This window comes from Pteropus alecto, unplaced genomic scaffold (genome assembly GCF_000325575.1).
Source record: "Pteropus alecto unplaced genomic scaffold, ASM32557v1 scaffold359, whole genome shotgun sequence".
Classification (NCBI taxonomy): domain Eukaryota; kingdom Metazoa; phylum Chordata; class Mammalia; order Chiroptera; family Pteropodidae; genus Pteropus; species Pteropus alecto.
Window position 1 is genome coordinate 46,891 of NW_006443119.1, and position 15,570 is coordinate 62,460.

Genomic DNA, 15,570 nt, shown 5'->3' on the forward strand with positions numbered 1-15,570 from the left:
TATCTGAGACTAATAAGACCACCTCAGGCTCCTCTTCTGGGGGAAGCAAACTAGCAGAGGGGGAGAGTGGAGAAATCATTAACATGAACATCCCAGTGACCTGTGGCTAATGCTGGGGTTTGCAACAAGGCGACATAATGCTAGTTCATTAGAGACTTCTTTCTCTAAGAGTATGTACAGTTCGAATCCAAAGTCTTTGGGTCAAAATGCTCCTCCTTCTCATTCATTAGCGCTGACCACACAGCGGGAGGAAAGACTAAATGAATGATCATTTGGGCTAAAGATACCACAAGTCAAAGTTAGATAAGGCAACCTCGTAAAAGTGCCATACGGACCTCCTAGACCATGCCTCATTCTAATGTGAGGGTGAGGGGAGGACGCATTCCCGCCTCGCCACTCTTTTAGTCTCATGGCCATACGACAAGAGAAAAGTCAGAAGCAATCTGTACTCCACTTCAGTGTCCACACTTAGAGACTCAGCACAGTGCTCTTCTGCAAATGTTCGCTATTTTAAATTACATGTCCTGTCTCTAAAATAACCTTCTTCAGGACAAGCACGTTTTCTTCTATTTCTGTGTACCCTTCCCCACCCCACCCCACCCTCACCCAGCCGAAAGCCCCACAAACTAAGACACTAAGTACATGTTATGTAAATGGCTAAACAGGAAGAGCACATTACTTTATACCTTGGACATGATTTCAAGCAGAACCTAGGCAAGCGGCTTCTAGTAATTGGCTGTGCTGTCCTAGTCAAGATATAAGAATAAAACAGTCGAGGTCACCAGTCAGTTGCCCATGCTGATAACTTTTATCATCTTACTGGTTTTATGTCAGTGCCTATCTCCAGGGTGCTTAAAATTCCCAGCTATCAGTCAAGGACGGTTATTTATGTCGTGATTTGTTCCACATCATCTTGCAATGTCAACAGTTAAAGATGGAACTAGAACCTAGAATAACCCTCTAAAACATGGCAGCCTGATTTCAATGGGATCACCTCATTTAATATGGTGATCTGCTGAACACTGAACTCCAAAGAACTGTCCTTGAAGAACTATGAGGAATTCAGAATTCCTAGGTTGATGTTTTGTCCAAAGAAATACTATCCCATATTTTTCTACCCAACTTCATAAAATGGAGTTTAACCTGAAGTGAGTATGAATCGAAATCATTAGTGAAGCTGTTTTAACACACCCATGTCCAGACCCCAATCCCAGAGATTCTGAGTTACTGTTAAGCCTAAAGGAGATCCAAGCACGGGTACAAGTTTCACAAGTTCTAAAGGAGATTCGAATGAACACCCCTAGTGACAACCATGACAAAAGGTCTTCTGTTATCAAAAACACCCTTGGCAAATAGCTAACTTGTTTTTACTGGTTACCTCTAAAGAGAAATTGATAACTTTAGGATGGGGAGTCATCTTTCTCTTTTAAAAATCTCATGAGAACTCTAGACTTGCTTCTCGGAAAAATGTCCACATATTCATACGTTTTGCATACAAATTTGCGGGGAGGAGCATGCTATCATGGGCCACCAAGAGGCCAAGAATCCCTGCTCTAAATATTTCCTGTTTAGGCCTATAGAGAAAATAAAATTACAGAAGTGAGTAGGTAAATAAAAGCAGTAAAGAGCTGGACCCCCCACAGAGTCCTAAAGACTCATCTAGACTTTTCAACTTAAAAAGGAGAGTTTTAAAAATAATAAGCAGGTCTAGTGAACTCTACTTTGCCTTTTAACTTCAGTGACTCAAACATCAATGATGACTCCTAAATCCAACACTGTTCTTCTAAACAGCCCTAAAAGTTACCGGCTTGCAGGGGTTGGCAAAGAAGCTGAGAGCCACTGAAGAAAAGATGTGACCCATCCTCCAAAAGCCCTGCAGGTGCTAGGGAACACCCTGCTCTTCTAAATCTCGCTCCACAGCCAGCAAAAGACCTATGCCTGTCTCTTGAAGTGAAAAATACGAACCAAGATATTTCCCGCACACTCAGAGCCAGCTTCCTTCCCCCAGAGCATCAAAGCCTTAGGACCGTTTCTCATGAAAAGAGGCAAGAACTCTCACCCTATATCCACTTGCAGGCTCCAGAGCATCTGTGGATGTTCTACAGCCTAGGCTGACCCTTGCAGGACCTGGCTTGAGAGAAAGGGAGAAGGGAAAAGAAAGGCTCCCCCCGTGCAGATCCATTTAGGCCCACTGCAGCGAGCATCAATGGAGCCTTGACTTCTCTCTCGCCAACCTCCCCTTCCCTCCTAGACAGACACCACAATGACAATGACATGCATCACACTGGACAATCCGAAAGGGAAAAGGGGGAGGGGGAAGAAAGCAGGCAGTTAAGGTCTGTGAGTAAAGCATATCTCGAAGAGACGAAGGCGAAGGAAAAATGGGCTTCTGTGTTCCCCTCCACCCTGCCCACCCCCACCCCCACACTCCCGACAATTTACCAACACAAGGACTTCAAGGAGTTTAGACACCAAATGGACAAAAACCAAGTATATCGGGCATGCTTAGCCTCAGCCCCTTCTGTGCTAATCACCCTAAAGGGATGTATCCCTTCCCTTTTCCTCCTCCTGACCACCCCAACTGAGGACGTGACCTAAAACACCCAACTCGTCCACTCGCCCCTGGGCAGGGAGATGTTTCACACTGCAGAATAGCTAAGGGTGGTCTGGAAACACACGGCCTCACTCTCTGTGTTAAGATTCATGATGGGGTGTCAGGGGTAGGGGTCCGAAGTTAAATGATTCCTTGGTGATTAGTGACAAGGGCAGGAGGCCAAGACTGGAGGGAGACACACGGTTACACCACCGGAATGCTGACTTGGGTCTTCGGCTGGTCGGCCCCTTCTTGCATGTCCAGGGCACGAAGAGGGCTGAGGGGCTTGAGGGGCCGGCTCCCAACACTGTAATTTCTTGGACGCCTTATTGTATTCGAACTGGACAGAGGCGTAAAGCTGTTCCTTCTCATCCTTACAGGGGTTTGGTTCTTGGGGAAGTTGTTCTGATTGGAAATGGAGGGACACCACACAAATGAAAGCCAAGACAGACGCTCACTCAGAAAGGTTAAAAAATGTTTGTAACCATAACAGCTCCCTCCACTCCTGCTCCTCTGCAGGCAGGGTCTCTCATAAGACCTGGGCTATGGCCTGGTCCCCTAGCCCCAGGAAGCTAAAGGGTTGTAGAGGGAGAAGCTCCTTGAGCATCGCACTCCAAAACAGGAAAGAGAGACAAAAAAAGGAAGGGGCTTATTTAAGATCAGACAGGTTATCAGGACAGGCCTAAGAACGAACTACACCTCTTCCCCCCACCGTATAGGCTCTTCTGGATCCTGCTTTCTAAGTGGGACACTTCCTGGAGGCGGGGGTGGAATTTTCATTTCACTTCGGTCACACCACACACTTTCCATATTTAATTGGATTTCTAGGAGCCAACCTTCAAGGTCAAGAATCATGAAAGGTACTAATCTTAAAAATTAATAATTCCAGCATCTCTTCCATTTGGAAGTAACAGGTTGTATAGGACATGAGTTCTAGATCTGTTTTCCTTTTATACATAAAAGGAAACCCCAGTGTTTTGATGCCAAAGGTTCAAAGACTTGGCAGGAAACTTGCATGTTCGTCTGTGGGAAAATACTTACAGTTGGCTTGTCACGGTGAGTGTTCACGGCCTCCACGTTGAGTTTAATGGTTTCCACTTTGCACCCTGGAGAAACAGGAAAGAGAGACCTTCAGGAAAAAAGCTCAAAGAAAAATTCCTTACTTTCAGTTTGTGAAAACATACCATAAAAAAAGTGTAACATATACACACGTACACACACACACACACACACACACACACACACACACACCCCTTAAAAATGGAAGGCACTGATAGAACTTCCCTGGTAAACAGGGGTGATGAAGTTGATCTTCTGCACAAACTTCAGAGAAAATTCAAAAATCCTGACCTTCCTCAATCCCCACCTCCTGCCCAGCTCCTTAATTCATAGTTACCATAGGCCACAGGAGTAAGTTTGAAGATGGTATGGAGAGGGCACCTCAAGTATGGTAGCTCATCTGAAAGCAGAAAGACAAGGTGAGAGAAGACTCTCAGGATTGTGGGGTACGGTCAAGCCAGTAGAAGAAGAATCTAAGGAGCTCATGAGTTTTCATTACTCTGACCCAGGGTTATACAACTCCTCCACTAAATCCTAATTATCAAAATGGCCACCAAAGAGGCCACCCAAGCTACTGAGTGGCTAAGGAAGGAAATAAGTCTATTTTAGATCCTTCCATGCAGGCAAAGCAGAAATAAGTGACATAGCCAGGACCCCAAGGAAGGGAAGATTGTGGCCCACCTGGGTATACTAAAGGCCAATCTGCAGGCTTCCCAGCAACTCAGGTAGATTGAGAAGGGAAGTGTCGAGAAGGCAGCAGTGCTTCCTTACAGCTCTGCCCAGAAACTGTCCTACCCTGAACCCAAAGGATGAAGATGCTTCTAGGATACCACCCTTTCGTAGCCAAAGTAACAAACTGGGAATGTTCAACCACTTGTCTGAGGCTGCCAAGAGAGTCAGCTCGATGCTGCCCTTGAGCCAAGGAGGACTGAGGAGCTCTAGCAGCAGCCACTCTCCACTGGGGGCTTTTGTACCAGCAGAGTCAATTCAGCAAAATAGTTGGCTCAGTGGCTGCTGGGAGCCCCATACTGCTGCCTCAAGAATGTACTCCAATTTGAGTGGAAGAAGGAGAGATCCGGTTGCCAGGGATCCTGGTGCCACCCCAAGTCTGGCCCCCTCCCGTGAATGTGTCCCCCAGCCCGTCCCTCAATGGCACCTGCACCCTTATCCAAGAAGTAGGCCAGGAGGCAGCGCATGACAGCCTGGTGGGAGATGACGAGGACGTTGCCCTGACGTTCCAGCTCCATGATGACAGGCTCCAGCCGCTGCACCAGGTCCTGGTATGACTGTGGGGGGAGGTGGGGCAAGCTGGTAGGAGGCCAGGCGCAAGCTGGCAGCCGAGTCAGTGGCTGCATCTAGAGTTAAGAGGCTATTGCTCCTTCCCCAGCTGGCTTTCCTCCTGGAAGTTCAGCGACTTCATGTCGCCTGCTAACTCCCTTAGCCCTAGTATCTCTTAAGAATATTCAGACCTTCCAAGAGCAACGTTCAGATGGAGAAAACTACAGGTCAGGAAGAAGAAATCTGAATTCAGCCTGTGGTTAATTTCCTCCAAAGATTAACAGGCAGAGTATCAGCCAACAACGGTCTCCTAAGGGTTTCCTGGACCTCCGCCACTCCGCCTATTCACCTTTGCCTCACACGTCCCTAGACTGTGAAGCCGCTTAGACCAGGAAACTGACTGAACCACCAAAGATGACAGAGAAATCATTCATAACCCATAGATTTACTTGGTACCCATACCTGCGTGGGTGGGAGTGGGACTGAGGAAATGGAGTGAAGAAAAGGAAGGAAAAAAGATCACATTGATTCTACCACATACTCAACACAGAGGCTATCTTGTTGCCCTTTTCCCTGGAGATCTGAACAAATTAAGGAGACATCTGACTGCCTAGGCTTAATTAAACACAGTATGATCCAAAGGTAGGAGGGTAAACTAAATGATGCGTTAAGTACCCTATATAGATCCCCCAAATCACATTCAATCCTTCCCCTAAATTAAAGCTAAAGCCCCAGCAAAGGGCTGGGCAGTCAGCCCACGTGAGAGGAGTCTCACCTCCCCACCAGGATACCGATACAGATATTTCTCTTGATCCCGAAGTGCAAACTCCTCTGGGTACTGCTTCTCAATCTCTGCATAGGTCATCTCTTCACACATGCCCTGCAAGGAGCCACACTGGCTTAAAGACACAGACTGACCCATACGGCCCCACCCAAATAAGGCAACACTGAAGAATACTCGTTTTCTACTACGTGCCAGGCACTGTGGCAGGTCCTTTCATGTCTTGCAACTGACTAGCCAGGGTGTCTTGGACTGGCAGGGTGAGTACCACTGCAGAGAGGAGGCGACTTCCCTAGCATATGCTGGCACTTTCTCCTACTACCGTGGGGAACTTTCAGGTCAAGAAAAGTCAGCAGGATAAAAGGAACAGGAAGCAGGGAATGGGAGTGGGGACAAGGGACTGGAGAATTCTTGTAGAAGGCATAAAAGGCTACAGAGGAAGAAAAAGAAATGCCTACTCTTGTGCTCAAAGACAGAGAAAGCCAAGAAAAAATTTGGAAAGTACTTTTTCCAAATAGCTGACCAAATGATGTTAGCAGAAATCACAGTGAGTTGTTAGCGATTTCTTTTTTCCAGAAGGAACATCTACAATGGAACCTAATGGAGCCCCGCTCTCTCTCCAGGTACCAGAGGTGCTAGGTCAAAAACTGGTTTGGGTCCCCTTGTTGGCACAGGTGCTCATGCAGGCAGGAAGCTCCGACTACGGGTGGAATTGTTCCTCCCCGAAATGGCCACAGATTCAGCTTCCTCAAAGTTTCTATTTGGTGCTTCTAGTTTGTGGATAAAACTGCTCAAATCGTGACTTCTGGGAGTTCCTGCCCAAATAGGTGACCATAATGGCCATCATATCTTCCTACTCACAGCATCAATCTCATTGAGGATCTTCCACTGCTCATAGGTCACACCCAGGGATTCAGCAGTCTGGATAGTCCTCTTCAACTGGCTCGTCCATACTTTGAGGTCTACTATCTCCTGTTCTTCCAGAAACTTCCTTAGAGCCTGGGCAAACTAGAGTTCAAAATAAAAAATTTAAAAAGAAAACACACATACAACTGCTAACTCAGCCTGTAAAGGCCGATGTGTATGACCACGGTCAAAACCTGAAAAGCACTACATGTAATAAACCCAAGAGGACATCAGCTTCGACTGGAGCACCTGGTACTGTGCTAAGCACACAAGTTGTGCCCAATAAATATCTGATGGCTGAATGACCACAGAAGAAATGGTTCCAAGTTACCCACACTTCGATACAGATCTAGAATCAGTGAATAAGAAAACATCTTTAGTACCTGCTTGACCATCTGAAACCACAGCCTAAGCACCAGGGGGATTTAGGAAGAAGTAAGGAGATAAAAGAGATGACCTCCGCCATGCCCTCCAAGTCTAAGCCCAGGAAATCCAGCATGCTGAGTAACCACTCACCTGTTTTCCCCTCACGGAGAGGCCGGAGTCACCCCCAATCTTCCCCAAGAGATTGAATTCGCTCTCTCCGTGCCGGCACAGGTAAATGGTGCGAGGCTGGACGTGGATATTCATGAGGTAGTAGACTATCTTGCTCTGGATGTAGTCCTGGACTCTGTTCACTAAAAATCGCTGGCCCACATTTATCACCTTGATGAAAGAAAGATCCCTGAGACAGAGGGGGGAAAAATCCCCTGGGTATGAAAATCTGAGGATAACCATAGGAGGGGAAAGGATTTCATAGTTACTTGCAGGCTCATAGCAGCTCTTCCTCCACTCCTGTCACGGCCCTACCCACATCTAAGAAGCTAAATGGTAAGAGATGGATGAATCCTCAGAACCAAGAGGAAGGAAAATTTCCCAAACTTGTAGTCAGTCAGTACCATTCCTTCAGTGCCTCTACTGTGCCAAGCCACGTAACAAGTATGATAAACAGAATTCAGGCTTCCCCTCAGGAGCTAGACTAGATGACCTGAAGGTGTTGCTGACCTTGAAATCTGGTAAGAAGCACAACCCCCATATGAGGTGGTCAAGACCTAACCAGAGCATCACCAGCGGTGAGTGGAGAACAGGAGGCAGAACCATAGGCAGATGCATTCCTGGCATCTGACTAAATCAAGCCTCTCTCAAAGGTACTTCCACGACTGCTTTGTGACCATCATGGAATTTTTCTCATTATAAAAATAGTAAGTGCTTATTCCAAAAACATTTCAAATAAAAGGTAGAATAATGCAAATAAAAATCACCCATAACCCTACTACCCTACTCCCAGAGATATCTGTGAACACGAACACACACACACACACACACACACACACACACACACACACACACACACTTCTAGAATGTTTTCTTAGGTAGGGCTTTGGGTTAACTGAAGAATATACAATTATGTCATATCTAGGGTAGCGATACCTCCAAACAGTAACATTCTGGGCAACATGGTGAAGGAACTGAAAAACTCAAAAGCAGGCCACTGAAGCGATCAAACAGTGAGAGGAATCCCACCTCCCCCCAGGATGCCAATACAGATACGCACACTTGTCTCGCCATTTGCTCGGCTGCAGGGCTGTCCTCTTACTTGAAGAGAGCTGGTAACTGCTCTGACTGCACACCTTTTCAAAGGCTGCGTTCTCACAGGTTTCCATGTGCACACGTCTTCCTTCAACATGGACTTGACATTTTGCTATGGCTCCTATACCTCACATACAACCGGTACTATATACCACTTTACTCTTAGACGATGTTAAAGTGATGACAGCTAGTACTGATCAGACATTTATCTAAGCCAGCCAAGTTCCTGAGAACGTCACGTTTTATTTATATACATAATATGTTATCTGTTAGATATGTTACATGTTATACATAAAAGACAACATATTATATATACATTACTTGGATATACACATATACATTGTTTTATGTATTGTATGTATTACATGTATGTGTATATATGTAGTGATATAGATATAAAACATTCACACACACATACAACAAACTTTTTAAATTGATCAAACCAACTCTAAGGGGTATCCTACAACACTCTAGTTCAAAACTACTAATCAAGAGTAATGCTTCTCAACCAAAGGTGATTTTACTCCCCGGGGACATCTGACAATGTCTGGAAATATTTTTGGTTGTCACAGGTTGGCAGTGTTACTGGTACCTAGTAGGCAGAGGCCAGGGATGCTTCTCAACATCCTACAATGCACAAGATGGTCCCCTACAACACAGCATTGTCCAGTTCAAAATGTCAGTAATGCTGAGGTTGAGAGATCTTGCTCCAGAGGACAGAGAGGAAGAACTGATGATAAAAAGCACTTCAGTGTTCAAGTATAAGATGCAACCCACATAGAAGCCACAAATCCATACCTTGTTTCTTTGGAGTAATATAAATATTATGGGTCTGGACTGTCAGAAGGAAGTTTAGAGGCAGAGGGGAAAAAAGCTCTTTTCTCAAATGAGACCCTGTCTCAGGTCCTTCAAACCATGGCCTTAAGTCTTACTTGTCATAGTTGTCTGGGTCCAGGGGTCGATAGGTAACTTTGTAGCACTCAATTCTCTTTAGGAAGTCTTCCATCACATTCTCCCTGTTCCTTTCAGGGTAGTCAGGGCTTGACACCTTTACCTCCTGGAATCATGGAAGAGCAGAGTCTAGTCAGATGTCTGCCCTCACTAGCCCTCCTGCAAATAGCCACTGCTAAATTAAGAAATGGAAGTCCACAGAAGCCACCTTTCACTGGAGCACTGACAATCTCCATTCATTGAGCACCACCGCCCCAACCCCCACCCACCCCACCAGAGTCCTATGACCTTGGCAAACGAGAAGGGAAAGACAACTGGGGAGTCACATGCCTGCCCTTGGCTTTAGGACAGCGTCAGTCATGCAACTGAAGCTGCTCTTGAGTCCCAATCCCTTCATGTATATTTCTGGGAAAAAAGAATGGGCTTCATTTTCTCCCCATGACCATTCAGAATGGGCTGTTTAATAGGATCCATGATTGATTGGGACCAGATGCCTCTCCCTTACATGATTCCCAAGTCTATATGTTGCTGGGAAAGCAGCACCATGACACTATGCACAGAGGTCTACTCGGCACAGCACAGCACAAGCCACTAAATGGGTACAGGTTTATGCTGTGACCACAAAGGGCACAAGGTGCTCAGTGTACAGAGCACTGATCTGAATGTTAGACAATGTCTGGGCAGATGATCTTCCTAGAAGGTGTCCCTGACAGTTAATGAAGAGTCTGGTCTATTCTAAGAATACAGTTAGGTCTCAACATTCAGCTAACACCCAGAACTTGGGGCCAGGACTCCTACAGTCTAAGTCTTAGTGCCCATTAGCAGCTAATTCTTATGTTATTCCTCTAAGCCTCGGTTCCCTCTCCCAAGGGAAGCGTGTGGGAGTACAAAACGGTGCCCTGGCCAATCAAACAGATCTCTCTGTGATGTTAAACAGGTCCATTTCTTTCTTCCCTTACCCAGTTGACAGTTGATTCTTCCCCTCCCCATACACACACAGGGCACAAAGGATAAAGAGGTAATGGTACACAGAGGTGTCACCCACCAGGATGTTGGCAGCAATGACATCAGGATCATCACAGACAGATTCCACAAAGAACACCTGACCAGGGAGAGAAGCTAGTGATAAATGAGTCAAAAATGGCCAGTCTGTTCATAAAGAGCACATACTCAAACCTGCCCCACCCAGCTACCACACACATACCCTTAGGGATTTTCTTTCATAAAAGTGACCTTTAAGGCCTCCTCATTGAAAAATAGCTCTTACCACATCCCCAGGGCCTCAGACATACAGGCTAAAGGTCTGAGGAAGAACCTGCAAGAAAACACTCAAGGACTACGGGTACGCCCCAAGACGAGAGAATCAAGACGTCCAACCCTGTCCTCACTCACTGGAGTCAAACAGATCCACATGTCTCTCCTAACTGCCCACCTCCACTCACCCCTTTCCCTCCAGCATCCTACCTTGAAGGAATTCTCCTTTGCAAAGTTCAAAATCATGTCCCTCCTCTCCCTAGTGGTATTGGTGGCATCAAACACCTGGAAAGAGAGCCACACGGTAGATGAGCAGAAAGTGAGAAACGAAATCCCACCAAGGTGGACCCAACATGGGGCTGTGGAGCCTTGAAAGGGTGGAGACCAAGCCAGGGGAGAGGTGTGTAAGGCTCACCGCAATTTGCCCGCTCTCCTCAGTGAGATACGCCTTAACGTCCTTCAGCGCCACCACAGCACACTGCCTGCCATGAGAGCAGCGGATGTCAGCAAGAGGAGTGGGGTGAGCCCAAGCTCAGGCACAGCCCGAGACACAAACGGCTGGGTTACTATAGAAATCACCTGGCTTCCTGCTTCATTTTCCCAGTGGTCAAAAATTTTCCCTAACTAGACATTTCAACTTCCCCACTGAGATATTTATGCCATCCTACATCTTTCCCCTTCTTCCACCCCATGTATACATCTTTTCCCTCTGTAGGCTTAACCTACAAGCATACATACATCTCTCTCAGCCTTGTTCACCTAGCCGCCGAAGCCTAAAGTGACCTGTCCAGCAAATAACTTCTACTTAAAGGAAAACCAAGCCCTGTCACATCCACTTCTGTAATGGTTGAGAAAGAGCTGGCCCCGAGGTCAGGCCTAAGAAGACTCACTTGCGGATCTTCATGGCCTCCTCGTTGTCATGCCGGAAGAAGTCATAAGACTTATAGGACTTGACTGCTTCACGCCGGTACACCCCGAGATTAAACACTGCAGAAGACAGCAACACCCTTCACCAGTGAAACAATAGAGTGGCCCCATCAAAGGGGACTTCCTGGTCTAATGTCAGAGTGGCCAAGGGATGAAAAAAGCACCAAGGTTATGTTGGGAACACCACCAGATTAAGAGTCAAGTGTAGCTCGAGTTCAGACTTATAAGACCTTGGGCAAGTCTTATGATGTCTGAGATTCAAATTCCTCAGCCACTTTGGCTACTTCACAGAGGTATGGCTAAGAGTAGACAACATAACGTATATTTAAGGGCTCTGAAAATGTCAAACCATATACCATCAAAAGCATTCTCCCAAACTAGGCCAATGCACCCAGGACAGGAGGAAACAAGTCTGCGAAGAGGGAATAAATTCAGTAAATCATGAAGCAACCACTATTTCAGCCAGGAACACCCTGTAACCTTGATGCCAGGAAGACTAAATCCTCCAGAAGAACTGATCATTTCCCTTCCCCCAAAAATGAATGACCTGCACCTACCTTTGGTGGGCACCCCAATCCAGTTGAGGTAGCGTGTGAGTTTCTTGGACACATAGGTTTTGCCCCGGGCTGGCAAGCCAATCATAACGATGAGAGTAGGAGAGTTAGTCATGTAGGATGCCCATGCTAGAGGAAATGAAACGGAATAAAACTAAATGACTAGGGGCCAAGTAAAGTTCATGCATTGGGCTAAGAACTTCGTAGTCACAATCTCACTTAATCCTCATAAACCTGTGAGGCAAGGGTCGAGGAAGACTGGGAAAGCAGACCGAGGGGAAATCAGGTGAACCCTCCCTAAAGAGAGTTAGAGGGTCATGCAGACTTTCACAAAGTCCCTAAACCAAGACATGTCTTCCCCACATAGCCAAAGTCTTCACAGAGGTACCCAAGGAAAAAAGAGGGGAGAAAGTGGCAAGGATTAGAAAGACAATAGCCATCCCTAACATGAAACTGTCTAGTGACACAAGAATGATACAGCTGTGAGGGAAGGTCTTGTGCCTGGAGACTCTACCAGCAGGCTCCTATAATAGGCCCAAGAGAGTGTTTACCCTGAGGATCTCACCTACCCCTTCGGAGCCACTGGCAAGAATTAGCTTGACCACCACAAAAAGGGCCTGGCTTCAAGTTCCTTTGGCCTTGTACTCAGGACATGAGTTTAAGCCAGAATTTCTAAACCACAGTGAGATTTAGACTGTGGAAGAGCCTACCTGACACAGGTTCTGCCTAGATCTCAGGAAACTTCAGTAAAACTTAGCCCACAAGGGCATCATGGCCTGCCTGCCTCAATGGCTCACATGAACGCGAGACAGTTTAGAAGCAGGCGCAGTCATTGGTCTACCTTCCTTACAATACTTATTTCAGGAATTCATTTACAGAGATAGGTCTCACTAGAGTGAGACAAACTAGATGCTCAGGGTCAGGTAACTTGCGTACAGACACACTTGAATCATGGGAACAGCTGACACTAGAGTTCAGATCTAGTGCTTCCTGGGCAGTTTTTCTCCATAAAAAGAGCCCAGTTCCTCATCAGCTTGCTCACTGGGACTGGCGGTGGGAGAGGGCCCCACACTGCTGTCAGCCACTTTCCTGGGGCCAAGGTGCAAATGAGGTCATCTGGGAGGCTCAGGCTTTGCTGGCTCCTCTGAGGGCACAGAAGAAGGAAAGAAACGCCTTTCACTTCCCTGCACTGCTTTCCAGAGGGTGCACGCAAGGTGCTGCTGTACCCTGGGACAAGGTGCCCTATGAGGTTAAGAAACAATTCAGTAAGATTGGAGTACCTGCATGGGAAAGTCATCTTTCATCTTTTGGGATGGCAATGTAAAAAGGTCTCAGTGGAGAAGTGGGCAGAAGGACCTGGGAAGAGAATAGACTTCGGAAGGAAGAGTTTCCTAGGGGTGTTTGGCAAGAAGTATTCAGAAGCCAGAGTGGTGAGGGAGGCAATAGACGCAGGGTCCGAGGGCTTGGCTTTAGTCCTTTATGCACTGTGCACATGGAAAATTCTCATGCCTGGGCGGAAGCCCCTCCCAAAGTTGGTCTCGGGCAACAGAAATGATTTTCATCCCTGTCCAAATCTGGGGCACAATGGCAAGTAAACTCACCCTGCAGCCTCAGCCAACATTAATCCCTGACCTTTGATGGGGCTCAGCCTGACAGAGACCGCTGACAGGGATCGCCTAGGAAAAGCTGCTTCAGGTTTCAGTAGTCAAATCCTCCTGAGTCTTCGCTTTCTCCAGCTCAGCGCTGCACTCTTCTCAATCCCCCATGATCTGGCTCATTACCTGCACTTTTGGCCTGCTTTGTCCACACCTTCCAGCCCATTAGGCACTTCCTCAAAGGTCCTGTTCCCCTCCCTAGTGCTGAAAATGAACTGACACTTGAGAGCTGCTCTGAAGCCAACAAGAGTACCAGCTGCTCCATGTTTACCAAACTGGGCAGAGAGGGCTCAGAGCAAAAGAAAATACAGGTCACTAAGTTCTCCCCACCCTGCCCCCCAGCACCATACCTCCTGCCTGTGCCCATGACACCCACACACACCTGCCACAACCAGGGCTTCTCATTTTCCCGAGTACAAAACTAAACCACACTTCCTATCTCAAACTGCCACATCAGCAGAACTAGGAACAAATTGTCCTGCCTGTTAAAAATCAAAACCACCTCCACCTCCACCTTAATGTCAATAGTAGATACTTCATGCTGATTAATTTCAGAGACAATGTAACACACCCCTTGACAAATAACAGAAAACTGTTTCAATTCTGAAATTCTCTTCTTCCTTTCTTACACAAGGTTTAACTTACTTTCTCAATCTTAAACTTTTCCCCTCACAACATGCTCAGGGGAAATGAGGGCTTGACAACTTCCCTCCTAGAGACAGAAAAACTCAAGCCCAGAGAAATGAAGAGCTTGGCCCACAGTCCCACAGTAGAAAGTCGAGGTCAGTGCTCTGACCAAATACCTGGTTGCATGACTGCTCATTCAGTGCCAGCCGCCAGCTCTCGGCAGCAGCACCTGACAAAGGGAGCCATGTGGTAAGCATGACTATGCTCTCTAATCCAATTCTGAAGGGTGCTCTAGAACAGTGGTCCCCCACCTTTTTGGCACCAGGGACCAGTGCTCCTATGGGAATCTAATGCCTGATGATCTGAGGTGGTGCTGAGGCGGTGATGCTAGCGCTGGGTAACAGCTGCAAATACAGGTGAAGCTTCGCTAGCTCTTCCACAGCTCACCTCCTGCTGTGCGGCCAGATGCCTAACAGACCAGTTCTGGTCAGCTCCCCAGGGGTTAGGGACTCCTGCTCTAGAAGGCCAGTGGTTCCCCACCTTTTCATGTCCCAGGTCTTCTTCCGTTATTTGTTCTAAATAGGCCCAACATTTCTGAAACATGCTGCTCATTCAAGTGTTTCATTAGTCATATCTACTTATTATTCACCAGAAGTCATAAAACTGCCAATTATGTCCTGCTGTTTGACTGATAGGCATAAAATATCCAAGTTCTGCAGCCAAACACCAAGAAAGTTAATGTTTTCGTTAACCAGTGCAGCTATAGTTAATAATGCCCAATTTCCATCAAGCATTTTGAAATATTAAAACAGCTTATATTGCAGAACTTTGTACATTTGTAATGCTGATCAACATTTTAAACGTGTCTACCTTTTCTTCTATTTCTGTAGAAAAGTTCCCAGCATAAACATGTAAAGGTATATGTGCAAGGATGCTCACTGCAGCCTGTTTGTGATGGTAGAAAATTGGAAACAACATAAATGTCCATCAGGGGGAGAACAACAGATCCATATAACGCAATACTGTGCAGAATGAGGTAAATCTGGATTTACTGGCATGAAAAAAAGTCCATAATATAGTAAGTCTAAAAAAAGAGGGGATGGCAGCAGAACCAAATATGTACAGTATGAACCTATTTTCATTAGTAGGACACACCAGAATAAGGTGTCAGAAAGAATCGAACTTAATAGGGACAGAAGAAATTGTGAGAAATATTTTACTTTTCACTTTCTTTCTGTATTGCTTGAACATGTATTGCTTTTGTAATTAGGAAAATGTACACATAGGAACTTGTTTGTTCCAGACCTACTTAAAATATTAAAGAAGAAACAAAGGAAGAAAAGCATGAAGACCTCA

At 46.3% G+C, this 15,570-nt stretch overlaps 1 protein-coding gene across 4 annotated transcripts in view; it reads right to left on the minus strand.

Annotated features, from left to right (window-relative positions):
• PFKFB2 (6-phosphofructo-2-kinase/fructose-2,6-biphosphatase 2) overlaps positions 1-15,570 on the minus strand; it is a 26,675-nt gene that overhangs the window by 7,172 nt on the left and 3,933 nt on the right. For 2 of the 4 annotated variants that reach the window (XM_006922817.3, XM_006922816.3), the window contains exons 3-15: positions 11,936-12,061; positions 11,342-11,438; positions 10,867-10,933; positions 10,662-10,736; positions 10,243-10,299; positions 9,179-9,303; positions 7,134-7,341; positions 6,573-6,719; positions 5,706-5,810; positions 4,809-4,938; positions 3,990-4,052; positions 3,635-3,699; positions 7-2,998 (exon numbers count right to left, since the gene is read on the minus strand). In XM_006922817.3, coding sequence (XP_006922879.1) covers positions 2,798-2,998; positions 3,635-3,699; positions 3,990-4,052; positions 4,809-4,938; positions 5,706-5,810; positions 6,573-6,719; positions 7,134-7,341; positions 9,179-9,303; positions 10,243-10,299; positions 10,662-10,736; positions 10,867-10,933; positions 11,342-11,438; positions 11,936-12,061 — 1,466 coding nt within the window. In that variant the 3' untranslated portion in view covers positions 7-2,797. Of the gene's footprint in view, positions 1-6; positions 2,999-3,634; positions 3,700-3,989; positions 4,053-4,808; positions 4,939-5,705; positions 5,811-6,572; positions 6,720-7,133; positions 7,342-9,178; positions 9,304-10,242; positions 10,300-10,661; positions 10,737-10,866; positions 10,934-11,341; positions 11,439-11,935; positions 12,062-15,570 lie in introns of those variants that run through there. The other 2 variants (XR_003043438.1, XM_015597849.2) reach the window with 2 other exon arrangements.